Here is a 25,570-nt window from a genome sequence, read left to right on the forward strand (position 1 = left end):
AGAGAGGCGCAACGTTCCCACAATGCCTCGCTTCTTCGTGTTCTTGTTTCAAACATGGAGGAGAGCGAAAGGAAATCTGTGACAGCAAAGAGTGAAGGCACGCCGGCACCAACCTCGACTGCGCGGTCAATACCCGAGCACGAACCGGAGGAGGAGAGCAAAGCGGCACATGATGAGGCCGATCAAATTGACGTCTGCTCTGATAAGTTCGACCCCCTCATGGCCCTGTATTCCCCGACTGTTTCGATCCCTTTCCCGAAGATAAAATGTTTTAACAACGTGTCCGAGTATGAGAGCTTTCTGAAGGGTGGCAGGGGCCGGGCCAAGCCGGAGAATGTGGAGAAGAAGCGGCTAAAGGCTATGAAAGGAGTGGCCGACCCGGAGCGAATAGAAAGACTGAAGAGACTGATGGTGAACAACCCGGTGGCAGAATCGGAGGGTGGCGAGAGCAGCTCTGCACCGCAGAGGAGGAGACAGAAGGTTCAGAAAAACGTCCTGACAAGGATGCCACGTATGTTCCGCCACAACCGCAGTTATTACCGTACATTAATGTCACAAGAGTGACAGCATGGAGTCGTTACAGATGTTAGGGGGGTTGGTCAATAGGGGGCGCTGGAGCACTACTTTCACACAAACCTGATGGTTTCGTAAGCAGCGCTTTACAATCTAATGATATAAAACCCTAAATTATAATATAGTATAGTATAATTTCTCAAGTTAGACGACTAAAAGATATACATTGACTATTGGAACCTTCGTATTCCGTCAATGTGTTAGATGCAACATGTTTAATATAATAATGTGATTTTAATCATCGCTTAATATTTTCTGTAACAAGCTCACGTTGCCAAATTAGGAAATTGCAAAATGATTATTGATTATTTTTAAGGATGTTCCAACAGTTTTTGTGGGGTTGTGCATCTTGTGCTGAAGCCTGTCATATCTCTGCACATCCTGCGTTTAATCTCAGCCTTTGCTTGCATTTCTGCAGAAGTCTCTGCGTGTGTTTCAGCTGAACGCCTCCTGTGATGTGTGTTTTGTGTTTCAGTATGTGAAGGCAGTCCTTTGGGGGAGCTGTACCGATGTGTTCAGGAGAGGATCAGGGTTAAAGTTCACATCAGGACCTTTAAAGGACTGAGGGGCGTATGCTCAGGCTTCGTCGTGGCCTTCGACAAGTTCTGGAACATGGTGGGTGAGCTCTTTGGGGTTTTTGAATCTGCTTCCACGTGCTACATTTGCAATGTTTTTGATTAACTTATAGCCTTTTAGAAACTTCACACTGATTTCTGCGTTTGTTATGTTGCCAGGCAATGGTGGATGTTGATGAGACGTACAGGGAACCTTTGCTGGGAGAAGCGTTCTACCACGAGAAAGCCCTCACCATTTCACGGGTATACAGTCATTAATGAGGCAAACATTAACAGAACCTAATTAAGTACATTTATTCAAGTGCTCAAATATTGGATTTTCTTTCCACATTAACTTTTAAAGATAAATCCCAACTCAAGTTTCCTTTTAAATAAGATTAAAATAACACTAACCCTTCTTCATTGAAAATATAAAATGTATAATAGTATACAATATGCTGCATACATATAAAATCATATTTAAATGTACTTGTACATGTTTATTTTCTATTCACATGTATTTATTGCCTGAAAATGACTTTAATAAGGTGCACGATTAATCCCTGATATTTCTGCTTTAGTGATAGTCACCTTGGTATTTTTTTAAATATTTAATTTACCAAGTTTTATACTTAAATGACATACTGTTTGTAAATTTGAATTTTCCTGTGAAGGATTCACATTAAAGCACAATAAAGCTAAAATATACAAAATGATTAATAATCCAGGAACAAAACTCATTTTCTGCTAGTGTAAAAATGGAGCAAAACCAAAAGTATTTATCTTTTTTTTTTAAATCCAGTGGTGATTATTGGCTAAAAAAAAAATCCAATCATAGATGCTGTAACAAACAAATTTGACTTGACAGTAAGTTTTCACATGTGTTTCAGCTCTTTGAAAAGTTAAAGCTCCAGGAGAGCCCGGCGGGCAGCCAGCCGACACCGAAGCCTGACGAAGGAGAAACGGTCCGTTCACATCTGCCTGTCCAGGATCCTGGTCGGAGAGAGCAGAGCTCGACCGGGGCCGGGCTGTCACACGGACTTGGAACTAAATACAAAGACTCACCGAAGGCCCGTGAGGAGAACGATGCCACGAAACCTGGAAAATGTCACACACGTCACATCAACCAGCTTTTCATCCGGGGTGAGAATGTCATCCTGGTTAATCCACAACGGCTCTGATATTTGTTGGATTCTTCTGGGTTTTGTTTTTTAAAGAAACACATTGTTCAACCCCAGCCAATAAAAGTCAGCTGTTCTTTATTCATACACCTGTAATAACGGTGAAATCAGATTGTTATATCATATTGATATGGAGGTTTTTCTCTACTCCAGACATTCTGGCACTGTAGAATAAACACTCTTCAGCTATTTTAATGTTTTCTTTCCTCTCTGCATTGAGCAGTTGTGCTTGCCCGGTAGGGGGCGGTCTCAACCATCTGTGGCACCAGCTATTTGTCCCTTCGTGTAGCTTCTCCCCGGCGTTTGAGCGGGACTGACAGCGCAGTCTCACCGGACTTCATAAATGCGTTATGAATAATTGAGTCGCTGAAGCTGGAGATTGCAGATGGCACTCAAAAGCTGTCATTTGTCTTGATGTCTCAGATTGCTTTTACTCTTTAATGGGGACATTACCCATAAAAGCACAATTTACCACGAATCATGAAGTTGTAAAGATTTTTTTTCCCCCCAGAAGCAGAGGTTACTTTTTGATTTTGTGTGACACCAAATAATTATACGTTGCAGGCTTCATTTTACATTTAATTTGGCCGCATAATTCACCCTATTTATATTATAAATAGGACAGAAAGTTAAACGGTGTAATTTTCATATATCAGAACATTAGTTTAGCCCATTTTGCAGTCTGCCTCTAGAGAGTCAGAATGGGGTCAACTGTTTAATGCACAGTGAGCTTAAGTACTGTCAAATGTGTGTTCTCTTGGTTCCATCATAATCATCCATCAACAAATGATTTAATAAGTAAATTGGGACTAAAAGATCAGTTAACATCTGCACATTCATGTTCAAATTTTACAAGCAACTATGAGTTGAAGGTCACAACACTTACACCACTTGTTCTGCACATTAAACGCATGTTGGCAAACTGAAATTAAACTCCAACTCGATGCAATTTCAGGGCCTTTTGCTGCTTGAAGCTCTTTTGAATGAAGCTAATGACACAGCACACAGCGAATAACACACGCCATTAACAAATTGCAATCAACTGTTTAATGTCGGAGCTAAAGAATCTGGTTGTGGAAATCAAAACAAAAAGAATGATCCAAAATGTTTTCCTGTCTCAAATTATTTTACATTTGCATATGATAGTGTCTCAGTAACAACCCCAACTCAAGTTGATCATGATTTAAAGAAAGGAATGAGGGAAGAGAAAGCAGATTTTGGTCATTTTAACTCTTTAAACTGAAGCAAAGTTAGAGTGTGACCAGCCTCTGAGCCCTGTGGAGTAAAAATACAGAACTTTAAATCCTCTTGAGGCAGCAGAACCTACTGCCTTAGCAATGGTGAATTATTAATCTCATGGTTGACAGATGGAAAAAAAAATGTCAGGTAGCCAACATTTATATATCAATTGCTACAAGGGTCACGGCCACATGCTCGTCATCCAAAACGTTATGCTGGCCGGTTTATAGAGGAACTGGATTGTTCATTAAGTACTATCCAAACATCAAACTGGTGCATACAAAGTTCCAACAGGCAAAAGGGCTTCCACTCACAAATCCAGATAAGCCAGCCAACATGAAGTCTTGGTTCAATCAAGATTTTGAGATGGCAGTTTCAAACAGTCAACATCTGATGGGGTGGAATGTGAGAGAATGGCGCTATACAATTGACAGACGACTGCAATTTCATAAAAAGTCTGCATGGACACAGGTGAATTCTGTGGAACTGGATGTATTTATAGATCAGGGGATTCAGAAGTCAACAGCCTGACGGAAAGGAAACCTGTATGAGACAAACAGTTGCATTGATGTGTACAGACGGTAATCTTGGCTTGAGGCACAGGTACAAACGTATATCTGTAAGCTCCATTATGGTAGCTACTCCCAACACTGCACAGTCACATAGTCTCCTTCCAGAGGTTAGCTGAAGATTAAAGACAACGTCTTTCAGGCACTCAGATTTATATTAAAGACCCCCAACACATACACATGCACGCACGCACACACACAGTCCAGCATGAGACTCATAGCTACCACTGATTATCTCATTTGAATGCACACCGATTATCATCTCATAATTAAAATATATAGATATGTCATCAAAGGCCACAAATTAAGGAAAAAAAAATCTATAAATCATCACTACCGACAGGCACCATGTGGAGTGTGCAGACACGTATACAAAGGCACAGTGTCAGTGTGCTTTGTTAAGGTCTTAACTGAGATCATTTGGTCTTCATACCTTCATCGTGTCACCTCTCATTTAGGAACTTCATAAGTTATCAGTAAGGGCTCTGGATGTCTATTTACAGAGGAAGAACAAGGACAAAAAGAGGTAACTCAATATTCTTAAATGTACATAAAGTTAAAATGGCTGATGATGTTACTCAAACTCTTCACTCAGTAGAACTACTGATAGCACATCTCAAAAACAATTATACAGCTCATAATATAAATTTTTGTTTTTGCTATTCTGGCGATTTCATTTGATTGAGGTTATAAAGCAAATCCCACTGGCGTTCTCTTAGAGGCCCACTCGTCTAACTGATGCCAACACGCTTCAGTGTGTGTCTGGCCATCCTGACAGATCAAAGAGATTACTGGTTCATGAATGTTTTCGCTTTTACATCCATGAACACACAGTCTTTGATTTTTAATTAAAGAGCGCATGAGTGGGGTATTTAGACATTTTTCAAGTCATCTTTGTTTGCAGCTCATCATAATCCTTCAGCAATGGACGGGGAGAGAGAGAACCTCTACCACTCTGCCAGGTTATCTGTGCTCTCCAGCTCCATCATTTCCCAAAATTAGCAAAGTCAGCAAAGGCATCCTGTTTGGACTGTTGGACCATCCCAGAGTTCATCACTCCTACCCCCATTGCAGTGGGCATTTGCATGTTCATGCCCATCCCCATCATGCTCTGGTTGGGCATCATCCCCATCATGCCCTGGTTGGGCACCATCCCCATCATGCCCTGGTTGGGCACCATCCCCATCATGCCCTGGTTGGGCACCATCCCCATTCCAGCTCCAGGGTGCATCATGGGATTTCCAGGTGGTCTGACTGTAGTGGTTCCAAGGCTCATCATAGAAAATCCCGGTGACAGCATGTTGGCAGGTGTTGGGTTACCTAAAAGGAAAAGCTCAGTCAATACAGGTGCCAAATGGTAAATGACTGTAATTGGCTCGATGCTTTGAACTGTTCTCACCATGCTGGAGGGCATTAAGGCTGGGCTGGTTCGGCTTGGGTTGCTGCATTCCTGGACTCAGGAAGTCCAGGCTGATGTCAACTGAGTGGTCTGACCAGGTAGAAGGGAGCGAGGGTTTAGATGTGACATTCTGAGATGGCATTCCCTGCTGCAAAGGTTGCTGGGGTATGATGGGCTGGAGAGGACCCCCCATGCTCGGAAGGGGCTGTAAAAACCAGCCGAGACACAATGTCAGACAAAGCACATCCAATTCTAAAATACCTTGCTTAACAGCAACATTGAGCTGAATAAAAAAATATATGACGATCTTAATATTTAAATTGATGGCAGGAATGTTTATCCTAAAACTTGAACTCAATAGTACTGATGGAATCTGCTACAATGTCCTTCTGACACACTGGTTTTGAAAAGTAGGTCAATAATATTTTAACATGAAAATGGAGTTGACATCCACAAGTGTTTGTTGGGTTTTTAATGTGTCTGTTCCTCAAACTGATCCTTCTCATTCTGCATGTCAGTAACAGAAGGTGTGGGTGGTTAGTAGGTGGTCTCTAGGGGAGATGAGCATCTGGCGAGGCTGCACGTTAACCCTCTGCCATCGTGCTCATCCTCCATCTTCCAGTCATGTGTGGTATGACTATCACAGCAGAATTTGTTGTGGAATGCTGTCAACGAACAGCGTTGTCGAACAGTTCATTGGTTTTCTCCAGTCTTTTCTTTTTTACTGTAATTGAAACTTTTTCCAACTAAAATCATTGCTTTAATGACCAAGGGCAAGATTCAAATTCCAAAAAAAGGAAAATAATGCAGCTTTGTGTGCATACATATTCTGTTTTAAAAGTTTTGTTATATGAATTCATTTGTTTATTCTATGTATCTATGTGCCGTTACTGCTAACTTTCAAAATTATTCTTTGAGATTACCATTTTCATTCTTAGTCATTTTATTTTCATGCTTTTCAATTAACACCTTTAATATATATTGTAGACTGAAAATCATAAAGTGTCCTGTTTTCTTGTCAGCATCTATGGCCTTTGGAACTATTAAGGCTACAGTGATTTCCCTTCAGACAGAAACTACAGGATTGTCTTGCAGTGATATGTATATCTTTAAATGATTTAAGACGGATGCAGTCATGCATACCTGTGATCTAGACTGAGGCAGGACTGTGCTGCTCATGCTCTGTGTACTGCTCATGCTAAAGTTAAGGCTCTGGGAGGACGTGAGAGACTGGGTTGGTGCCATCAAATTAAACAGGTCTGCCGAGGCAGGGCCAGATCCTGGAGCTGAGCCTGGGGTGAGGCTGGGGCCAGGGGCAGTGGCAGGACCTCCTGTCACGGCTGCAAAAAGATCATTTCCACTATTGTCAACAGTCTGAGCAGATGCTGGCATCCGACCTCCAGGAAAGGCATTCCACTCTCCAAAGTCTCCATTAGAGGCTGGTGCCACTAAAACATAAATACAGAATCGGTTATCAATGTGAGCTGCGAACAACAGATGCAAATCTGACCCATGTCAAAAGTTTTTCAGTTTACTTTTACTGTCTACTCTCAGTGACCATTGCTTTGGTTTTAAATTTTCATTGAACTAGTCCCGTTTGTTGCCATCATCCCTCCTCTCAATCTTTCTCAGCCATCTCCTCCCCCACTAACTTCTTCCTATGTCCCTGTCTCCTTGTCATCCATAACAGGAGTTGATGTGTGTCTGTTCTTGTTATGCAGAGCAGGTAGCAGGCTCCATATGGTCAGGGCTTCTCCCCAGCTTTCCTCTGAATATTCTAGCAGGATAGCAAGAGCACGAGCTTGCACACGCTTAAAACAAAACAAAGGAAATAAGAGAGATATCCACAAACCAGTTCCCGAGGAGAGGCCGAAAGACGCAGCAGGTGAGGAGAAGTCAGCAAATCCACCCATCAGGTCTGCATTAAGAAAGCCACAAAACATCAATTTTAAACAAACGAGCTCCGGTTGTCATTCTACAATAGTTAGCATTCCTTCAGTGTCAGTAGTTGAGGAAGGTGGGGAAGGGAGAGGAGGTAGATCAGTGGAGAACACCAAACATCTGTTCAATGTTTCCACCTTCTTCATTCACAAGGGACTGCTCCAAAAACATCTGGTGCACTTAGTTCCTATACATCAACTCTCTTCCCCCTGCTGTCCCTGAAACCATCGGCTAGTATCAGCAGCTGGTCACTGTCACTGAAGTCTAGACTTGCAGTTTCTTAAAGTAGCCAATATTCTATCACTGACACGTTATTCCTGTGTTTATAGATATGCAATTTGTCCAGACAAATGACACTTCAATAAAATATATTTCATCCTGGAAGGTTAATTACAGCAGTTCAGAAATCTGAAACCTTGCAATCCCAACAATTCCGGTGAATTACACCATCTCAGGATGTGCACACAAACTTTAATCAGCACAAATCACGGAAGAAGACTGTGATGTTCAGTATTAAAGTCCTCAAATAATGGTTTGTACACTTACAGTATTTTATCCCATGAGGAACTGGAAGCTTTCCCCATTTTATTTGCCATATATTATAAAAGTAGTATTTTTATTTGTTTGTTTTTTTAAAATTTAATTGAAAGATGCATTTTGGCCATGACAATTACCGGTAGTTTCCTTTGGCAGACTATTTTCTACTGTAGGTGCAAAGGTTAGTTGCATACCTCTGATCAGTTATGACGAAACCATGGTAATGATGTAAATAAAGTATTTTCTGGAATGGCAAGAATAAAGCACGTTTCCTGAAGTGTCTGTGTGACGTACCAGAGGCAGGACGTTGGCTGGGTGTCACATCCACTGTTAGAAGGTCAGCAAGGCCAGCGCTAGATGACTGAGGGGCCGCTGGATGGGACTGAAATTGGAGGGATTCTGATCAAGTCACTGCCTACAAGCATGCATCTATCAGAAGGCTTTATTCTGCATATCCACGCTGGTCTTTTCTACCTGTTTGGTGGTGCTGGTGTCAGGGCTCTTGTCTCCTGTGTAGCTGGCTGCAGCTCCCAAGTCCACCTTCTTGGATGGGACACCCCTTTTCCGTGTGGCTGTGGTCTCTGTTGCTTGAACTATGTGCACACTCTTGGTAGTAACAGTCTCTTCATCCTTAAATTCTTTAACTGACTGACCATTGTGTGACGAACGGCGACGATCCTCTTCGTTATCACTATGAAGACAATGATTAACTATTAAATCCATCCCAGAACAGAAAGCATGGAAATATGATCTACTGGTACATCACATTTCCATGTCTATCGGAGCAGATGAAAACCTAAAGACCTTGTAGACTAACAAGATTTTCATTCACAAAGTGTTCATTAATTTCCAACCTAAAGCGATCTGGCGAGTCATCTCTATCCTTCTTTCTAAATCTGCTGATGGTATCATCGATGGTGCTGCCAATTTTGTCGCTGATCTCCCCCAGCTTGTCACTGAAAGGGAATGGACCTTTATTCTTCTCCCAGTCATCGTCCCACCTTCCCCGGGTGTCGCTGGAATCGTACCGGTCCCCCGCTGGGAAGAAGAGAACAGTCAGCAAAGCCCCAACAATGACTCCATCCATATTATTCACTCCGCTAAGACTTACAGTAACTGCGGTATCCCATGCTGTCGGAGGAAACTCCAATGTACTTGTCTTTGTTCTTTTTGGCCTTTTTCCGTTCCTCCCTGAGCCTCTCGTCGTCCTGGATAAAGTCCACTAACTCCTTCACCCTCTGACGCACGTTCACACCCTGATCCTTCCCATTCTCATCTACAGAAAGTCAGTCCAGACATAACTCGTAAATATGAGACTACACTGAGCAATAAATGTAGTCAATCCAATTCTAAAACTGCAAGAAAATAAAATGGATAAATGTGAATGTGGAAATATGAGAAATCCTTAAATAAAACTGAGTGGACCAGAGTGACATTTCTAGACCGGGTTTATAAACTACACTGTGATGGTAGAGATCGTGTCGGCGCCCATGGGATGGTTAACGTGCACAGCTGTGACGGCACCATTAACGCTGAAAGCTACATACGGTCTTTTAGAGCAACACTTGCTGACAAATACCACAAGAGATTCCAGACTGTTGAGCAAGTCGTACATCAAACCATAGAGGGAAAGAACTCTATTCAAAAAACTTCAATGATTACTGATGGATGTTAAAAGGCAATGAGGTGTCAGCACGGTAACCAGGCCTCTGTTTCCAAGCATTAGGGGGGGATGCAAATCAAGAGGAAGTGTTTTTTCATTTCTGATTACAATGAAATATATATTATAGACTGCTTTATTTACATTTTACATAACTCCTCGACAAAATGTGAATACAAATAAAACATGAAACCTGTTTGTGCAAACAACAAAGCACCATATAGAATCTGAAATGCTTCAAAGCATTTCCTGACTTACACACCACTCTTTAGCATTTGGGGATGTAATAAAAACAAGTGATTTTTCCTTCTCATTCTTAGTTGCTTTAGAATCTGTGTAGCTTGATGTTCAGCCCTTGAGGCATCCTTTCACTGCTTCTTGTTCTTTATGCACCAAACCTTTTGAATGCCTGACAGGTCAGGGCTGCAGGCAACTTTATCAGCCAAACTTCTTTTCTACATAGCACTGCTGTTTTAATGCACACATTAAGGAGTTTGCTGATATAAGCATGGCCTTTCTTGAGAAAAGATGCTGACTTGATGGCAGCACATGCGTCTTCAAAACCTTTGTGTGTCATTCAGTGTTGATGTTTTTACAAATGTGCAAATGATCCATGCGTCCATCTTCAGTGTACCCTCACACTAGAGTGCCCTTTTTACTAGAGAGCTTTAGAAACCGGATCTCCAAATCCCAAGTTGAATGTGAAAAAGGACAGGAGCACCATCACAAAGGAGAACTTACCGACACAATGGTAGCTTTCCAAAGACCTGAGGTCATAAAGATGCTCTCTGGCACTCGTAACCACCCTCTCTGAGCCGTTCTTGATCAGATGTGCCAGCAATAGCAGGGACTGACATCACAACAAAAGGTCACATTAGGTTCAGCTCTTTATAAACTATTATTATTACTACTGATGTAAGTTCTTTATATCATATAAGGTAAATGTGTTTAATGGAGGGTCATGTGTACTGGCTCAGATTAAATAGCAGTTCTGATTTCTCCCAGGAGCATATATAAATCAAACCAATGTAAAGACTGTTCAGCTGTTAGGCCATATAGCAAATGTGTGTCTAAGGGACATTGGAGAAGTATGAAAGCAGACCTTGTAAACTCTCCTCCAGTTTTTCTTGTTGTCCCTCAGCATGCGATTCCACAGCATGTTCATCACCTCTGGGAACTGCTCATACATGAAGGTGGCTCTGATTAGCAGAACAATGCCACAGGAAGAGACAAGGAGGACAAAAGTCACAGGTTTAGTTAAGACACGTTACAACCAGTAACTGGACAGGTTACTCCATGGACACACGGGCATCAACACCCAAAGACATTTGGCTGTGCACTTAATTCAGTCAACTTTCAGGAATAACTGGTTTCTTTGGTACATGTGTTTGTTTTCCCATTGGATTTGAAGAACAGTGAAGTAAACAAGTAAAACAAGTAAAAAAACAAAAAAACAAGTTCCCGCAGGGTTCCTGAAAATGTTTTAGGTTTGTAGCTCAGTTTAAGTGGTATATAAAGTGGTTTTACTTTGAGATTTCACTCATCAGCTGTCCTGACGGTCCCCACGGCTCATCGTTGGTGGCTTCTCGCACTTTAGACTCCACCTCTGAATAGTTCATCACCACGTTGGTTCTACATCAGAACAAAAACATCAAACATCAATATCACGGTGTTATGTTCGGTAAAATTGCACAAACTCCTTCAGCTACAACATGTCGATTACAGAGTGAGATAAAAATGACTCTTGTTACAGTCACACCCAGGCTTTTGTGTTCGTAGCATCAAACAGCAACGGGTCGCAGAACAATAGTGAGTGTGCGCACACTGAAAAAAAACAGGACTTAAAATGCAGAAGCATTAGTTTGTATCACATAAAAAGGCTAAAATAAATGCTGGAGAGGTGTCAACTATGATCTCTGTTTCGCTTCTGTCCATCAGCCTGATCAACAAATGTTGCATAGATTTAGTCACAGTAACCAAACAGCCATGCAGTTGAGATGAGGAAATCCTGCCACAACATGACCTAAAAAATAGTGTGAAAATATTTGGGCTGTGCAACTTAGGAACAACTGCCACATCAGCAAAAAGCTGCACTGATTTCACACTCGCTGGGCTGGAACTGTGTTACTTTTGCAAGCTTTTGGGTAAAGTTCTGACCCTGACGGCACACACACATTCACACACAAGTCCATGCCAGCAAAATGACATAAAGATGATTGTGCCAAGGTGGGCTCCATTTACAGGAATGTTAAGGTTTTCAAAGAAAAGCGTTGTGATGCAACGTCTTATCTTATTTAGATAACCAGATAAAATGGAAGTTGCACTGTTTTCTCATAGTGCCGCATGATCATGCCAATTCCTGTTTGAAATGAAATTAAGTACCAGACTTATGTTAGTTTTCCTCACTTTCTGCACTTAACTTTTAACATCTCATGCTGACACTGTCAGTTTACTGATGTATCCATTTTAGCTCATTATGTTCAAAAACTTTAGTCTATCTGACTGATATTTAACTACCGGAGCAGTTACGGTAGTGTTAGCTACAGCAAGATTTCATGTGAATCCACGACAACTGTCGTTATTACGAGAAGGGAGTCAATAACATTCGCCTCGCAATAAAGTTCGAAAAAGATTATCATACATTGGCAGCGGGTCAGCTATCCGATTATATGAGAATTAGCCAGTATCCATATAAATTCTCTGCCAATTATTCAGTCGAGGAGCTGTCAAACTAGCTTAGCTGGCCAACCTGGTCCGTTAGCCACCTAGCCCAGGCGGCTCGATAATTAGCTAGCTAAGTGAACTAGCTTGGACCGGAGAACTTTAAACCAACATCTCCCATATTGTACAGCAGAGATACGCATTAATCAAACTACGGTAAAGAAAAGTAAGTGACACAAAATATTGCTTAGAACAATACATGTATATATACTTTCATACGAGCTAACAAACTGGTTGGTAGCATAGAGGCAAGCTAACTTCTACGAGCGTCGTGACGTAAAAGTTTTGGGTACGTGTCTCTTTCAAACAGGTAAACTACGGGCATAAATGACACATAGAAGACACGACAGAGTAAGGAGATACTTACGCCTTGTCAACCAACTCCTTGACCTTCCACATGTTCAGCATCTTGGCTCCGTGAAAATGTTTTTTCTGCCACGGCAAAGCCCCAGAAGAACGCCGAAACCAAACCTTGAACTCTGGAAAGTAAACTCTTTCACTCTTCCTCACCTCAAGCCAACGTAGAAGGCCGTGCGCACGAGCAGACAGACGGGACTGGTTACTGCAGGAAATTCTGAACTACGTCACTGCCGTAAAGCACCATGGGAGTTGTGGTTTGACTTGGACGTCTGATTCAACCGTTTCAAATGCCATCGAATCTGTCAAGAGGCCTTTTTTTGTACTCTCAGTTAAACAAAGTTTATATTATTATTATTAATTATTATTATTATCATTATTGTTATTATTATTATTATTATTATTAATAGTAGTAGTAGTAGTAGTAGTACACAAATCTTGTATATCTTAATTACTTTTATGTCTAAACTGAGGGCTTTGTACTTCACTGGCTTAATTTTTCTTCTCTTTAGTTCATTCTGCCTCGGTTGCAAAAAAATGTTACACTTCCTGGCTCATGTCTTGTGATATGACTTCAAGGTTCCTCCAACGCCTTCCTTCCATGATACCATCTATTTGTGAAAGCCACAACATGAGAAATTAAATATCTTTTTTAAAAAATCTTCTACAATCTACAATTGCTTACTTTTGGCTTCCCCCTTTTTTTGTTAAGCTACTTTTCATCTTCAGTTAGAAACATTTCAGGTTTTGATGATTAAGGCCTTGTTTCACTGCAGATACTCCTGTAACCGCTTCTTCCAGCATCTCTACGAGGTCCTTTGTTGTTATTCTGGGACTAGTTTGTGCTTTTCTTACCAAAGCACATTCATATACAGGAGACAGAACAAACATCGTTCTGAGTGACTTGGAGATAACAGTCCACTGGTATATTTGTGTGTTTAAATTCGATACATTCAGGTAACTGGAAACTGAATCATAAAGTAGACATATTAGCAAAACCATACAATTTATTTACATGAAATCCATAGTTGTTAAAAAAATGTTAATTATTTCCTGCAGCTTTCAATAAATGTCTAATCTAAGCAGGACTTGCCACTGGGTGAATAAAAACATCTCATGTATTGAATGAAATGATATTTTAGTTAAGTTGCCAAGGGTAGCGGGTCAACACCCTTGTGCGATCTCCATCCCTCCTCATCTGGCATTCAGGCGTGCTGTGGTGACCCAGTGATGCTGTGTGACAGGCCAGGCAGGGCCCTGGCTGTTTGTGTCAATCCAGATCAATCACCCCCTCTTCTGGACGGACAACGTCATCAACACAAGGAAAAGGTCACGGGGTGTACTCAAGCCAGGCCTGATGAGGTGAGCACGGAGGTCAGCACAGAGCACTGAGCATCCTTCACTGACTGCGAGGCAGCAGAAGAGTTTTTACAGAGGAAAAACCAAATGACAACGGTTTTGAGCTACTTTTGTTCAAATTCTCCTGTGACAAGATGTGTGTCAAAAGTATTAAGATGCTTTATCGCATTGACTGATATTCCACTGGGCCGTACAAACCTCCAGATGTCCAGCATGTGACATTCTCTCGATTCTCTAATGATACGTGTAAATACGGCCAACAGCTTACGCTTCTATAGGAGAGCGGGAAGAAACAACACAATAGCCAAAATACAACCCATTTGAGGAAAAAAACAACAAGAAACAGCACTTAACGGCCCAGAATGCACTGCACCCAGGGGAGCTACCTCAATTACTGTTACACGTCCAAGGAGGAGAACTCTGGAAGAAGTGATTGCCAAGATGGAAATTGCTGCATATGTGTGTGTGTGTGTGTGTCTGTAAGAGAGAGAGAGAAAGAGAGAGAGAAAGAGAGAGAGGGAGAGAGTGTGCGCCTGTTCGTGGATGTGTGAGTGTGTTTTATGTGCCAGTGTAGTAGGTTGGAGGGGGATGGAGAGAAAGGCACTCAGTAAAAAGATCTTTCAGAAACACTTTGCCTCAGTGACGTTGACGCGAGCTGTTGATTGACATGCACTTCTGGACAGAAACCAGAGCTATCAACCTATATCTCCCTCGCATTAAGAATGGTGCAGTCCTCGGGGAGGGGCCTAAGTGGTAAATGATGTAGCTGGAGACACTCTCTGTCAACAACCTGCGTGTATTTGGTCGAATGTGAGTGCTGAGGATGGCAAAGTATTCAATCAAAGCTTTGATTGAAAAACCCCATGTGTCCTCAAAGATCAGGCATCAGTACATCCATGTCAGTTGCACGGGCGTGTGCGAAGAGGCGTCTCTTCATGGAGATGGTCTCTGCACTTATGTTGAGGTGGCAGAATGTAGAAATCCAATCCCCAAACACATTTATATAATTAAATTGTGCCTGTTTTTGATTTTGACGAAATAAAGAAAATCATTCTTTTGAAAGTGTAGTGGAGATTTATTTCCCCTTCAGAAGAAAAGTTTGTGCTTCTTTGATGCTCATATTTTATGATCAGTTTCCCTTCATGGGCTTGCTGTCTGGTTGATCATCAATTTTGTCATTATCAAAACTTTTGTCATGCCAGATGTAATGTAATTGTAACCCAAGCAGCACTAGGGGGCACTCTGACTGTACTGGAACCGGTGGCTGCTATGGTATGGCACAGGCAGGGGCGAGTGTGTTCATTGTCTGTGCATGTGTGTGTCCATCAGTCACTTGAGCTACTGGGGGTCCAGTCTGTATATTTATACAGTTGAATTTCCCATGACAACTGTGGTCAGAACATTATCTCAGTTCGGGGAATGTGCACTAAAAGCGGCTTCTACTCTTCTAGCATGTGCTTGCAATCTCTGTAAACGCCGTGTGAGTTTTTCTTTGCACTTTTACAGAGTCATTAGGAAACAATGTTCTTTGTTTTCTATATTAGCTCAGAACTAACTCTCTTTGTGCCTGCAGAGGTTGCCCTGATCTGCAGAGTCACTCACTGGGGCCACTCACTTTCCTCTTGTCAAAGCAAGAGTTCTTTGGCTGCTGTTATATTTCAGGCTGTTATTGTTGGCCCCCACACAGCCTCAGTAAGATCTTTAGTCCTTTTTCCCAAGCGATATAACCCCCGCACAAAGCACACAGTATCTGACCCCTGTCTCCCAGACACATGACAGGTCCACTGCGGTGAGGGCCTGTGAACATTCAGGGCAGGACTATTGTGCTTGTGCGCACATTTATTTGTGTATGTACACTTTTAAGTAAATCTGTAAGTAAATGTGTGTTTTTGCGATATATCTGCATCTGGTTCAGTATGCCAGTGATGAATATATGAAACAATAAGAGCACTTGTCACATGTTCAAAGTTGCACTGACAACCTGCTGTGATCTCAAACCACACACAGATGTTCTTAATGGGACCAAAGTAGCATTCACATTCTTGTGGATAGCCAGTCTTCTCTCTCAACGGGAGGCGATTGTCACCATGGTGACAAAAAGTAGTCCTTTTTTTTTACTTTTTAAATATGGGAACTCTTACGCCAACTTTAAGCCCTGCAAACACCAGTGAGGTTTTAACGGTGGTTGCTCATAATGGCTGATTCCAATGAGCAATTGAAATATCTCTTTCTTGGTGAAGAAATGAACTTAGCATAATTGTCAAGGCTTCTGTTTATGAGGCAAGATGCTCCAACAAACCTCTGTCTTGTGAATGGCTGACACACAAAGGAACCCATACAGGTAAGCAGAGTCCTCGGAGCATCTGCTCCTTTACAACGATATTGAATTAGCAATTAAAGAGAGTAAAAAAGAGGAGAAAAAACATCTGGAGCCGTAAGCTGCAGAGGATATAAATCTGGGGAAGGGGGGGGGGGGGGGGGGGTATATATGAAAATGAGCCAAAGTGAGACTCTCAAGGACGCTGTCTGTGATTGGCCCATTATGTGCCAGTGGTGTCAAACATACCTGGGGCAATGGGAGAAATGGGACAGAGCAGAGGGCATTGGAGGGCAAATGGAACAACAGTGAATGAAGAGGTAGAGTGTACACATAAGAAGCATTGTGAGATAATGGAGGGGAGAGAAATGCAGTATTAGCAAAGATAAATTGACTGTAGGGATACTCATTCGTTTGTATCTCAAGAGTCCACACAGGAAATCACCCTGATACGCAGCGAGACTGTGGAAAAGAGAGCATGTGTGTGTCTGTGTGTGTGAGTGTGAGTGTTTGTGAAACTAGCAGGGTTGGAAAAAGACCAGGAGCTGCGTGGGTGCATGAATTAAACAGAGGTTTGAAGACCAACACATTGCCAAACTGTTATTTTGCATGTACTGACAGAACAAGGCTTGAAGTCAACGCGATCTGAGGAGTATTTTAGCAATTATGTCCAGTTTTGTTTTAGAAAAATGTGAAGTTGGATGGTTCCATCGCCACATCTGTTTTTGCTGTTACTGGCTCAATAAATTTTGCTGGCAATTTATTTACATTTTTGTTAGAGTAATACAATCAAATCATTCTGTGTTAAGGAAATGATTATCTACAAAGAGGAACACATCGAAATTCACAGGGCAATCAGTGAAGTAAGACAGACCTGAGATAGTGCGACTCTGCACACCAACTCATTCCGGTCCTGCCACATCATTTGAAAGAACTTTCAAACCCAGATGTTCTAACTGACCACTGGAGTGTCCAGTGATGCTAACAATGCTAGGCTAAGGTAGCACTGCAGTGTCTGTTGAATGAAACCATCTCTCCAATGGATCTGTGGAGCACAGATATAAATGAAAGGGTGAAACGAGATTACAGTGAAGGACAATATCAAACAAGTCTTAACAATTAAAAGTCAGAGAACTGTGTTAACATTCCCAATACAAGGCCAGACACTGGGCGCATGTTTCAAATGGGTCAAGGTTGAAGTGAAAACAAAAGTTAGACGATTAACAGTCCGGGTGCAAACAATCCTACTTTGTATGCTAATTTGGAACGATCATCATATCGCGTAGGCACTTGCCTGCGATTGTACATTTGCACGCAAACATTTAATTATCCAAACATAATTCACAAAAGTCACTGGAAACAAACCAAACCAAAATAAAATAATTTGCATATATTTAAAAGAGAAGATAAAGTCCCTCAGGGTTGGTTAATATTTCAGAGGCATAATAATAATATGCTAAATCATTCATATTTTATCCAGTACCAAAACAAAGTGGCTTTGTCGCTGTAATTAGGGTGTTTTAGAGTTGAATCACCCTGGCAAATGACCACGTTTTTTTTCTCATCTAGGTGTGAATACAAACCTCTCTCTCTCCTTCTTTCTCCCCCAGCCCATGTTCTGTGTGCCTGTTTGTGTGTTTTGTGGTGTATTGTCACCATTTCTCCATGTGCGCGCAGTCTTAGAAAAGGATTGATTAAAGAGAGAGTGTCTGTCTCAGAGCAGTTAATGAGGTTTACTCCCATGAGTGTGTGTGTGCGTGTGCACGCGCGTGTGTGTGTAGCCCTAGTGAAAGACGTTGTTAATTGGCTAAGACTTACTTTCAGCAGGGGGATAGTCAAGGGCACAGTGCCTCTACATTTGTAGAGAGCCATTTCCTGAACATGGAACATTCAGTTTCTACATTAAATATTATTTGAGGCAGTGATGAGTCAGGAGAAAGCTCGACAGAAAGAAATATGATCGTGCTTATGGTTGAAATCTAACTCTCTGCATCAAATATCTGAATACTTCCTTGAAAAGCATTACGAAATTACCAAAACATATGCTTATCCCTGAATGGAAAAGATGTTATTTTGATGTGTGTGCGTGTGTGTGTGTTTCCTTATAACATGAATGAAACTCATTCAGTTTTTAACTCTTGGGACAAGCATGCAAATAATAGAGGAAAATGAAATTAAATATAACGTTACAGAAATAGACAGATGCAGGTATTAAGGCAGAAAGCAAAAGCAAGGTGAATAATGAAAGAAAGATATAATCCACCAAGGCAGGGTGCTGATGAGGGATATGATCTCACCTGCTCCACACAGAACTGTCCCTCTGCAGACCCCAATGTTCCGTTGCAGAGCGACACCCAGCACGTCTCAAACAGCAGGAAGCATAAAATGCTTTCATGTGGAGCACAGCCCAAAGTAGAGCAAGATCACAATATGTGAGTGTATGTGTGCTGTAAGTGCGTGCGTGTCTGCACGTGTGTGCGTGTGTATGTGTGTGTGCGAAACCCAGGCTTTTCCCCCCATGGGACCTGCACAAACACGCTTCCCATCTTTCCTTTGAGTTTCACATTCAAAGGTTCCACTCGTTCAGCTGTCAGTCATTCTCTCAGCCAATCAAGGGCCTTCGTTCTCAGTCTGTTTATAGATCAAGGGTGGTTTAAGCGTATGTATGTGATGTGACTGGAATTTTTACCATGACTAATACTAATACTGTAAATATTCATATTTTCTCCCCACACAAAAGCAGCAGTGTCAATCAAACTCAACAATTATAATCACACTGTGAGGGAAGACTATCATGGTGTTTACAACTGCAGGTCCTGGAAACCCATTGTTGGTACTAGAAGGATGCCAGAAATGCAAGGAAAAAATGATCTGGACCCCCCAACAGGCCTGAAATGTGGCTGAATGAAATGAAACCAGTTCACAGATGTACTGTATTCATGGAAAAAGAAACTTTAAAAGTAGACACAGATGGAGACTCGAAAGAACAAACCTGTGTGTGGTTGGTGGCTGGCAAGTGTGCTTATCAGAAGAGACTTAGCACTGTGCAGGCATTATTATGTTATAGGGGCTGTTGCAACCCAGATATGTCATGCCTAATTTAGTGGCTAAGACTACAAGAAAAAAAGAAAAGTGTGGGGGGTGGGGGGAGTCTACAAATTACTGTGAAATATATATCTAGAAGTATGAGCACATCACACAGAAAGATCACTTTACTTTATGAAAACTGTGATAGGGAAAAAGCATGAAGCAGATGGAGCATCAGGTACCGGCAGCCGTTATGAGAGCTCACCTCTGATTGCCATCTATTATGATTGAACAATACTTTGTATGTGGGCCGTGCTAACGACCTGTTGTCAGCAACAGGGGAAATTAACCCAAACCTCACTTTGTCTGTTTTAATGCTCGGAGGGAAAAGTGACAAAGGGAATGGAGCGGAGTGGGAGAAGGAGGAATCACTCACACACCTGTTAACGTGGTGATCGACAGCTGCCATATGGCTGTACCTGCGCCGCTTGCGCGATGGCAGAGGCCCATTGACCAACAGAGGGCAGCAGAGGGCTTCAAAGCCGACGCGACCAGTCAGAGGTGAAAAACAAGACCCCCAGGCTCACAACATTCAACAATCCACGCTGTCTACATGTCACCTCACAAATATTGACTCCACACTCATGCTATATCTGAGCTTTAATTATTAACCCACAATATGTCGGAAGCTCTTAGATACTTTTTTTTTTTTGTCAACCTGTTCTATTTTTTTTGTATGTTTTTTTTCATGCTGATACAAGGCAAGAGTGGGGTTTGAACTGCAGGGCACTGGTAATGGCAGAGTGTGTGTTCAACAGCACGTCTTGGTGAAAAACGAACTCGATCTATTCACACTACATGCAGAGCCGTGGCCTCCAGGCTTCAGCGTCTTCTCCTGTAATGACTGTGTTCCCTTGTGGAATGTAGAACATTTTCTTTCCTCAGATGAGGGAAAGCGCACAATCAAACACACATTCACCTCAAATATGCACAAAATTGTAAAGGTTGTATAGATACATGAATTAAGAGGCACATTTGCACTCACATATGGCCAAATGGACACCATCTCACAAGTCTCCAGGTCATCGATTGGGCCTCGCTTTCGGGTTTGCTTGCCTGTACCATGATCAATCATTGAGTTTATAGACCACATTGTGTGGCAGGTTGTATTGCTCTTTCTCCCGCTCTCTTACTGATCAGAGAAAATCCCACTTTAAGCAAGCGCAATGCACATTCATACAATTTTAATGACTCTTAAATTAACCATCTTTTTTTTGCTCCACACCACTTCACTGCCTAAATCACTTAATATGCATCAACACTGGCCTCACTCGTGGGCTCACTGTGACATTTTTGTAATTCCTCTGCATGGGCATTGTGTTTATTTATGAATGTATAGGCCTTTTTGGCTGATAAATGGCACAATTAAACAGTGCTCAGACTCTTGAGCAGCCGTTTGAGGCTGCTGACAGATTTTTAGTGTCCTCTCCTCTGGCTAATGATGAAAGTAAATAATGTCTTAACGAGGTTGCCGGAGCAGTTGTTTGAGGATTCATTTTACATTTGCTTTGAGCAGCGCTGGTTGAACAACAACCAAAGTGCGGTTCACAGCCTGAATTTTTAAGGCTTTGAACATAATTTAACAGCTTGTTAACAAATTCCTTTGCAATTATTACCACAGTTACCAGTGAAAATCAAAAATCTTTTATTTCGGATGTGTGTCAGTATACGAAACAATGAATTACAATGTCTTCTTCACTCTGATTATGCCTCTCTTTTGCCGCTTACACTGCTTTTTATTTGCAGGGTCAAATAAAACACCCATGTTGAGCAGCAATTTGCAGAGCGGTACGGAACTGGAAATCTTGCATCTTCCTGTATGCATTATTGAAAGGCCCCAGTTGGCTGCTGTGTATTTAGTGATGAAAGCGGCCTGATGCAATACTCAGCAAGGGTGTTTTACCGTATTGTTTTACAAACTATTGTAAAGCACGGTTAGAACAAGGGAGATTATTAGCCAGTCCCTGACTTTATTAGCCCTCTGAGGCTGCCTGGGCACTGCCTGGGCTTCTGTGCTGTTACACGCTGGGCATCGGTGCTACAAGCTGCCCCCGCATTTACGGAATGCCCTTGGACGGAGAATATGTGTGAGAGAGAAAGTGTGGGGCATGCATGCTCATGGGCTAATGAGTGCATGTGTTAATGCCTGTGTGTGTTTGCGCGCACATGTGAGTGTGCATGAACGAGATGCTGTTGGGTTGAGTCAGTCTCCAGAGGAAAGGAGAAGGACAAATGCTCCTTAAAAATAGCCCCTGGGCAGCTGGTGTACACAGTCTATCAGCAGTCTGTCCCTGGGGCCAAGGAAGGAGTGAGAGAGGGAGGGAAGAGTGGAGAGAGAGAAAGACAGAAAGAGAGAGAAAGGATGGATATGAGAGTGAGAGAACTGTGGAAAATGGGGTAGGACATTGATGAAATGGAAACAGGAAAAATAAAATATATATGAATGAAACATAGGAACCCCACTCAACAAAGAGAAACCTAAAAGTCACGTCGTGAAATTAAGATGGCAAAAGAGTGCCTCCTGATCCCAGTTGTGAATGCTCTAGAGCTCACCGTGGAGGGATAGGGTTTTAGAGAGAGCAGCTTTGTCCCCAGACGTCTTCAGTTACTAATATACCAGCATGCGCTCTGCTAAATCGCTCCCAGTCGACGGGAGTAGAGATCCTTGAGACCCACTGAGACCCTTTATGGAAATAACTCTACACCATTTGCTCTCAATAACTTGCCATAATATTTGTGTGTGTGTGTGTTGTGTGTGCATGGGGGTTGACCATATTTGAATTGAAGGTGCTCATTGAGCATTTGCGAGCACAGTTTTAATGGGCATGCACATAATTTATAGATGATTTTTACAACTGTTCAATCTACTGGGAGCAACAAAATCATCAGCCTATTAGATATTTATGACATGGGAATGCTCTGATTTTGAGGCTGCAAGGTGTGTGTGGTTTTTTAAAATCTCTTTTTTGTGATTCTGGATCTCAGGTATGGTACTCTCACATCCTTAAAAAAATAGATTAAACCCAGAGATAAAAAGGAATCTCAAAAGGAACATGTGTGATGGAATATGGTTCCCAGCGTGCGTCTACGTTTGTGGGTGTATTTCAACTTTAAATGAGAAATAAAGAGCTGGAAGTCATGCTATAGTTGGCTGAATGATCCCACACTCTCTCAGTATCATCAACACACCAATTAGAGCGGCAGACTGGGAAAGGATCAATGCATTTCTGAGTGTGTGTATCTGTGTGGGTGGTGTGTGCATGTATAGATGTATTTCGTTAGTTCCTCCACTGAGCTAATTGAGCTGTTTTTCCTCAACAGTTGGGAGCTCTTAGACTGCGGACAGATGCCCTTGGGCAGAAGGTGTGTGTGTTAGTTTGTGTGTGTGCATCTGTGTGTTTGCCTCTGAGAGCATGTGTTCCACCCTGCCATATAGTGATCACAACAGTTTGTCAGTGCATACCAAAAGTAAAACCTGTGTGTTATGTGTGTGCACGGCATGCAGGCCGTTGGTCTGTCACTGGCGTATTTAGTGGTCTCCAGGCATCATTACTAGCCCGACTGTCACATTGAGCCGTCTCAGTTGAGCTCTTTATAAAGCTTTGTTTAGAATACTTGGGCCACATGTGCTCCGCCGCGACTGATGAGCTCTGAGCGGGTGCTGATGGACTCAGTGTGTGTGTGGTTGTGTTTGTGTGTGTAGAGACAGAGCGAAGATGTTACCCAGCAGTAGGAGACTGTGTTCCCTTCATCTCTCTCTCTCTCTGTCTCTCTCTCTGTCCACACACACACACACACACACACCACACACACACACACACACACACACACCACACACACACACACACACACACACACACACACACACAGAGAAATGTTTCTATACCATATCACATCACCTATGCAAACAGCCTGGCTCACAATGTCATTGCCTGGGTCACGTTTATTTTAGAGAGGAAAGGATAGTTGACAATTCCCGCATACAGGAAGTTCATCATACTGTTCAGAATGGAAATGTCACATTCCATAGATAGTTTCTTTTTTTTACTGTTATATTTGCATAAAAATAATGCTGCTTGATTTAAAATCAAGGCTCTTATCAGGATAAATGGATGGTTTTGAAATCCTTATTGGGTTAAATTATCTGAAAAATTCAGATAATTAAAACAGGAGCCGGCAGGTCTCTCTCTTCCTTTCATACAAACAACATCCAAGAAACTCTGAATTGTTCTAAAATGCAGAACACTGCCATGTTAGACAGATTCTCTACACTTTCCTCTTCCTCTTTCCTCTACACTTTTCTCAAACACGTTTGCCTTTAGATATAACCACAAGCCTCATCTGACAAGCCTAACTTGATATAAAGGAGGAATCCTTACAGCTAAAGTAAAGATAAGAAGATTTTTTACTGATCCCTGGAGGACAACTCTTGGTAAGCATCAACCCAGAATTAGGAAGAAAACATATAGAAATATAGAACTAGATTTAAAATCAGTCTTAATGGGAATGCTTCAATTACCAGCCTTCAAATTCACATGAAAGACAAATTAACTCAGGTATCTAATCTATTCTAAAGTTAATGAACTTCTGACCAATCCAAGTGCGTCGTAACACAAGTGGTTCTTTTATTTGAGTCAATGATCTGAAACGTCAGGTAGCGATGCAAATTTCTAAGTTTGTTAGGGATTAAAAACCTGCTGAATGTTTCTGATATCTCAAATGACATCTCAAAACGAAGTACGAAGCAAGCAGCCATGGAATCAACAAGTATTGGGTGTTGTTTTCAAGAATACTTCCCTGCAGCATCAGCCTGGTGCTGGTTGTCTATCTTCACCACAGCAGCTGCCTGTGATGGTTATCTCTCATTCATTTTCAAAGACACACACACACACACACACACACACACACACACACACACACACGCATACTTGCAACTTCCTCATTTGCACACATTGGTGCACATGAACACTCTTGTTTTTTTGTAGCCTCTCTCTCTCTCTCTCTCTCTTTTTTACAACATAGCTTCCAGCTTAACTTCCAGCAGAAGTGCGCCACTCTTAGTCCTTCAGCGACAGTCGTTACTTTGAGCTACTCAGAACTTTCTGGTAGGAGACTAGTGACTGAGTCTCTCTCAAGGGAGCCCTGCTATATAACTTATACTCACTTTACAGGACTTCCATATCAGTGCAAGGCATATCTCTGTGAAAGCACTGAGATAGGAGTCAGGATAAGGCAATCTGATGTTTTGTGGCAAATATATCTGAGGTAATGGATACTGTGTGAAAGGCTATGCCTGCATGAGTGAAGTGACAAAGTTAGTTTGGGCCTTTACAGATCTTTAAATCCCTGTGGATCACTCAAACTGCCCCTTTTACACTCAGCAACTTCGGTGATTGTGTGTGTGTTTGTCAGATGATTGGTACCTAGGCTAACAGAGATGAGTCCCTTAGGTCCCGCTGTGGAGGTTCTCAGGTCTGGTCAGTTAACCTCCATCTCTCTCTTTGATCGCTGCGGCTCAGACGACCCTCAGGGAAAACAACAGCACACTCAGACCTCAGCCAGAACTCTTTCAGAGGATAAACACACACACACACACACACATACACACACACACACACACACCACACACACACACACACACACACACACACATACACGGAGTTACTGCAGAAAATGTATCGACACTTGAAGAGCGTAATAAACTTTGCATGTATGTTATGTATGCAGTGTTTAACTCTCTCTCTCTCTCTCTCTCTCTCACAGACACACACACACACACACACACACACACACACACACACACACACACACACACACACACACTTTCATACACAACTTGAACAAGGGGTAATGCAATACAGCCAGTGTCAGTGAGAGCAGGGTACTTAAGGTGCTATTACACTCCCATTACCTCTACTCTCATGTGCAATCAGGGAGAGGTGATGGCCTGCGCTCTGGAAACACACACCCTGTTTCCCCTTCTGACAGCGCTACAGGCAGGAACCCATGGCAGCAGCTTCAAGACCACAAGGTGGGGAAAGGTGAAGGGATTTAATGTGAAGAGTGTGTGTCATAC

At 42.1% G+C, this 25,570-nt stretch overlaps 2 protein-coding genes across 4 annotated transcripts; one reads left to right on the forward strand and one right to left on the reverse strand.

Annotated features, from left to right (window-relative positions):
* Positions 1–13: 13 nt before the first annotated feature.
* On the forward strand, positions 14–2,497 carry lsm11 (LSM11, U7 small nuclear RNA associated). The gene is made up of 4 exons (XM_057042616.1): positions 14–511; positions 1,049–1,188; positions 1,308–1,391; positions 2,018–2,497. Exons 1-4 carry the CDS (start codon positions 55–57, stop codon positions 2,306–2,308), a joined length of 972 nt encoding a protein of 323 aa, XP_056898596.1. The 5' UTR covers positions 14–54; the 3' UTR covers positions 2,309–2,497.
* An 843-nt stretch (positions 2,498–3,340) lies between these two features.
* Positions 3,341–12,940, reverse strand: clint1a (clathrin interactor 1a). 3 transcript variants are annotated; one of them, XM_057042615.1, is made up of 13 exons: positions 12,742–12,940; positions 11,181–11,285; positions 10,756–10,852; positions 10,395–10,503; positions 9,105–9,269; positions 8,848–9,031; positions 8,647–8,684; positions 8,468–8,586; positions 8,288–8,375; positions 7,368–7,433; positions 6,659–6,963; positions 5,516–5,720; positions 3,341–5,436 (listed from the first exon to the last, which is right to left on the reverse strand). In XM_057042615.1, the coding sequence occupies exons 1-13, from the start codon at positions 12,780–12,782 to the stop codon at positions 5,102–5,104; spliced, it is 1,857 nt and encodes a 618-aa protein (XP_056898595.1). In that variant the 5' UTR covers positions 12,783–12,940; the 3' UTR covers positions 3,341–5,101. The 3 variants fall into 3 exon arrangements, with proteins under 3 accessions (XP_056898595.1, XP_056898594.1, XP_056898593.1); XM_057042614.1 differs by having other exon boundaries at positions 3,341–4,609; positions 5,180–5,436; positions 8,468–8,684; XM_057042613.1 differs by having other exon boundaries at positions 8,468–8,684.
* Between the last annotated feature and the right edge of the window lie 12,630 nt (positions 12,941–25,570).

The sequence above is a fragment of the Takifugu flavidus genome, chromosome 9 (assembly GCF_003711565.1).
Source record: "Takifugu flavidus isolate HTHZ2018 chromosome 9, ASM371156v2, whole genome shotgun sequence".
In the NCBI taxonomy this organism is placed as follows: domain Eukaryota; kingdom Metazoa; phylum Chordata; class Actinopteri; order Tetraodontiformes; family Tetraodontidae; genus Takifugu; species Takifugu flavidus.

Coding starts and splice junctions, on each gene's coding strand:
- clint1a (XM_057042613.1), bottom strand. CDS start 12,782: ATGCTGAACATGTGGAAGGTCAAGGAGTTGGTTGACAAGGC. Junction 8,376..8,467: donor ACACCAGCACCACCAAACAG/GTAGAAAAGACC, acceptor CTCCAATTTCAG/TCCCATCCAGCGGCCCCTCA. Junction 6,964..7,367: donor CGGCCTCTCCTCGGGAACTG/GTTTGTGGATAT, acceptor TTTATGTTTTAG/TGGCACCAGCCTCTAATGGA.
- lsm11 (XM_057042616.1), top strand. CDS start 55: ATGGAGGAGAGCGAAAGGAAATCTGTGACAGCAAAGAGTGAAGGCACG. Junction 512..1,048: donor CGTCCTGACAAGGATGCCAC/GTATGTTCCGCC, acceptor TTTGTGTTTCAG/TATGTGAAGGCAGTCCTTTG. Junction 1,392..2,017: donor AAGCCCTCACCATTTCACGG/GTATACAGTCAT, acceptor CATGTGTTTCAG/CTCTTTGAAAAGTTAAAGCT.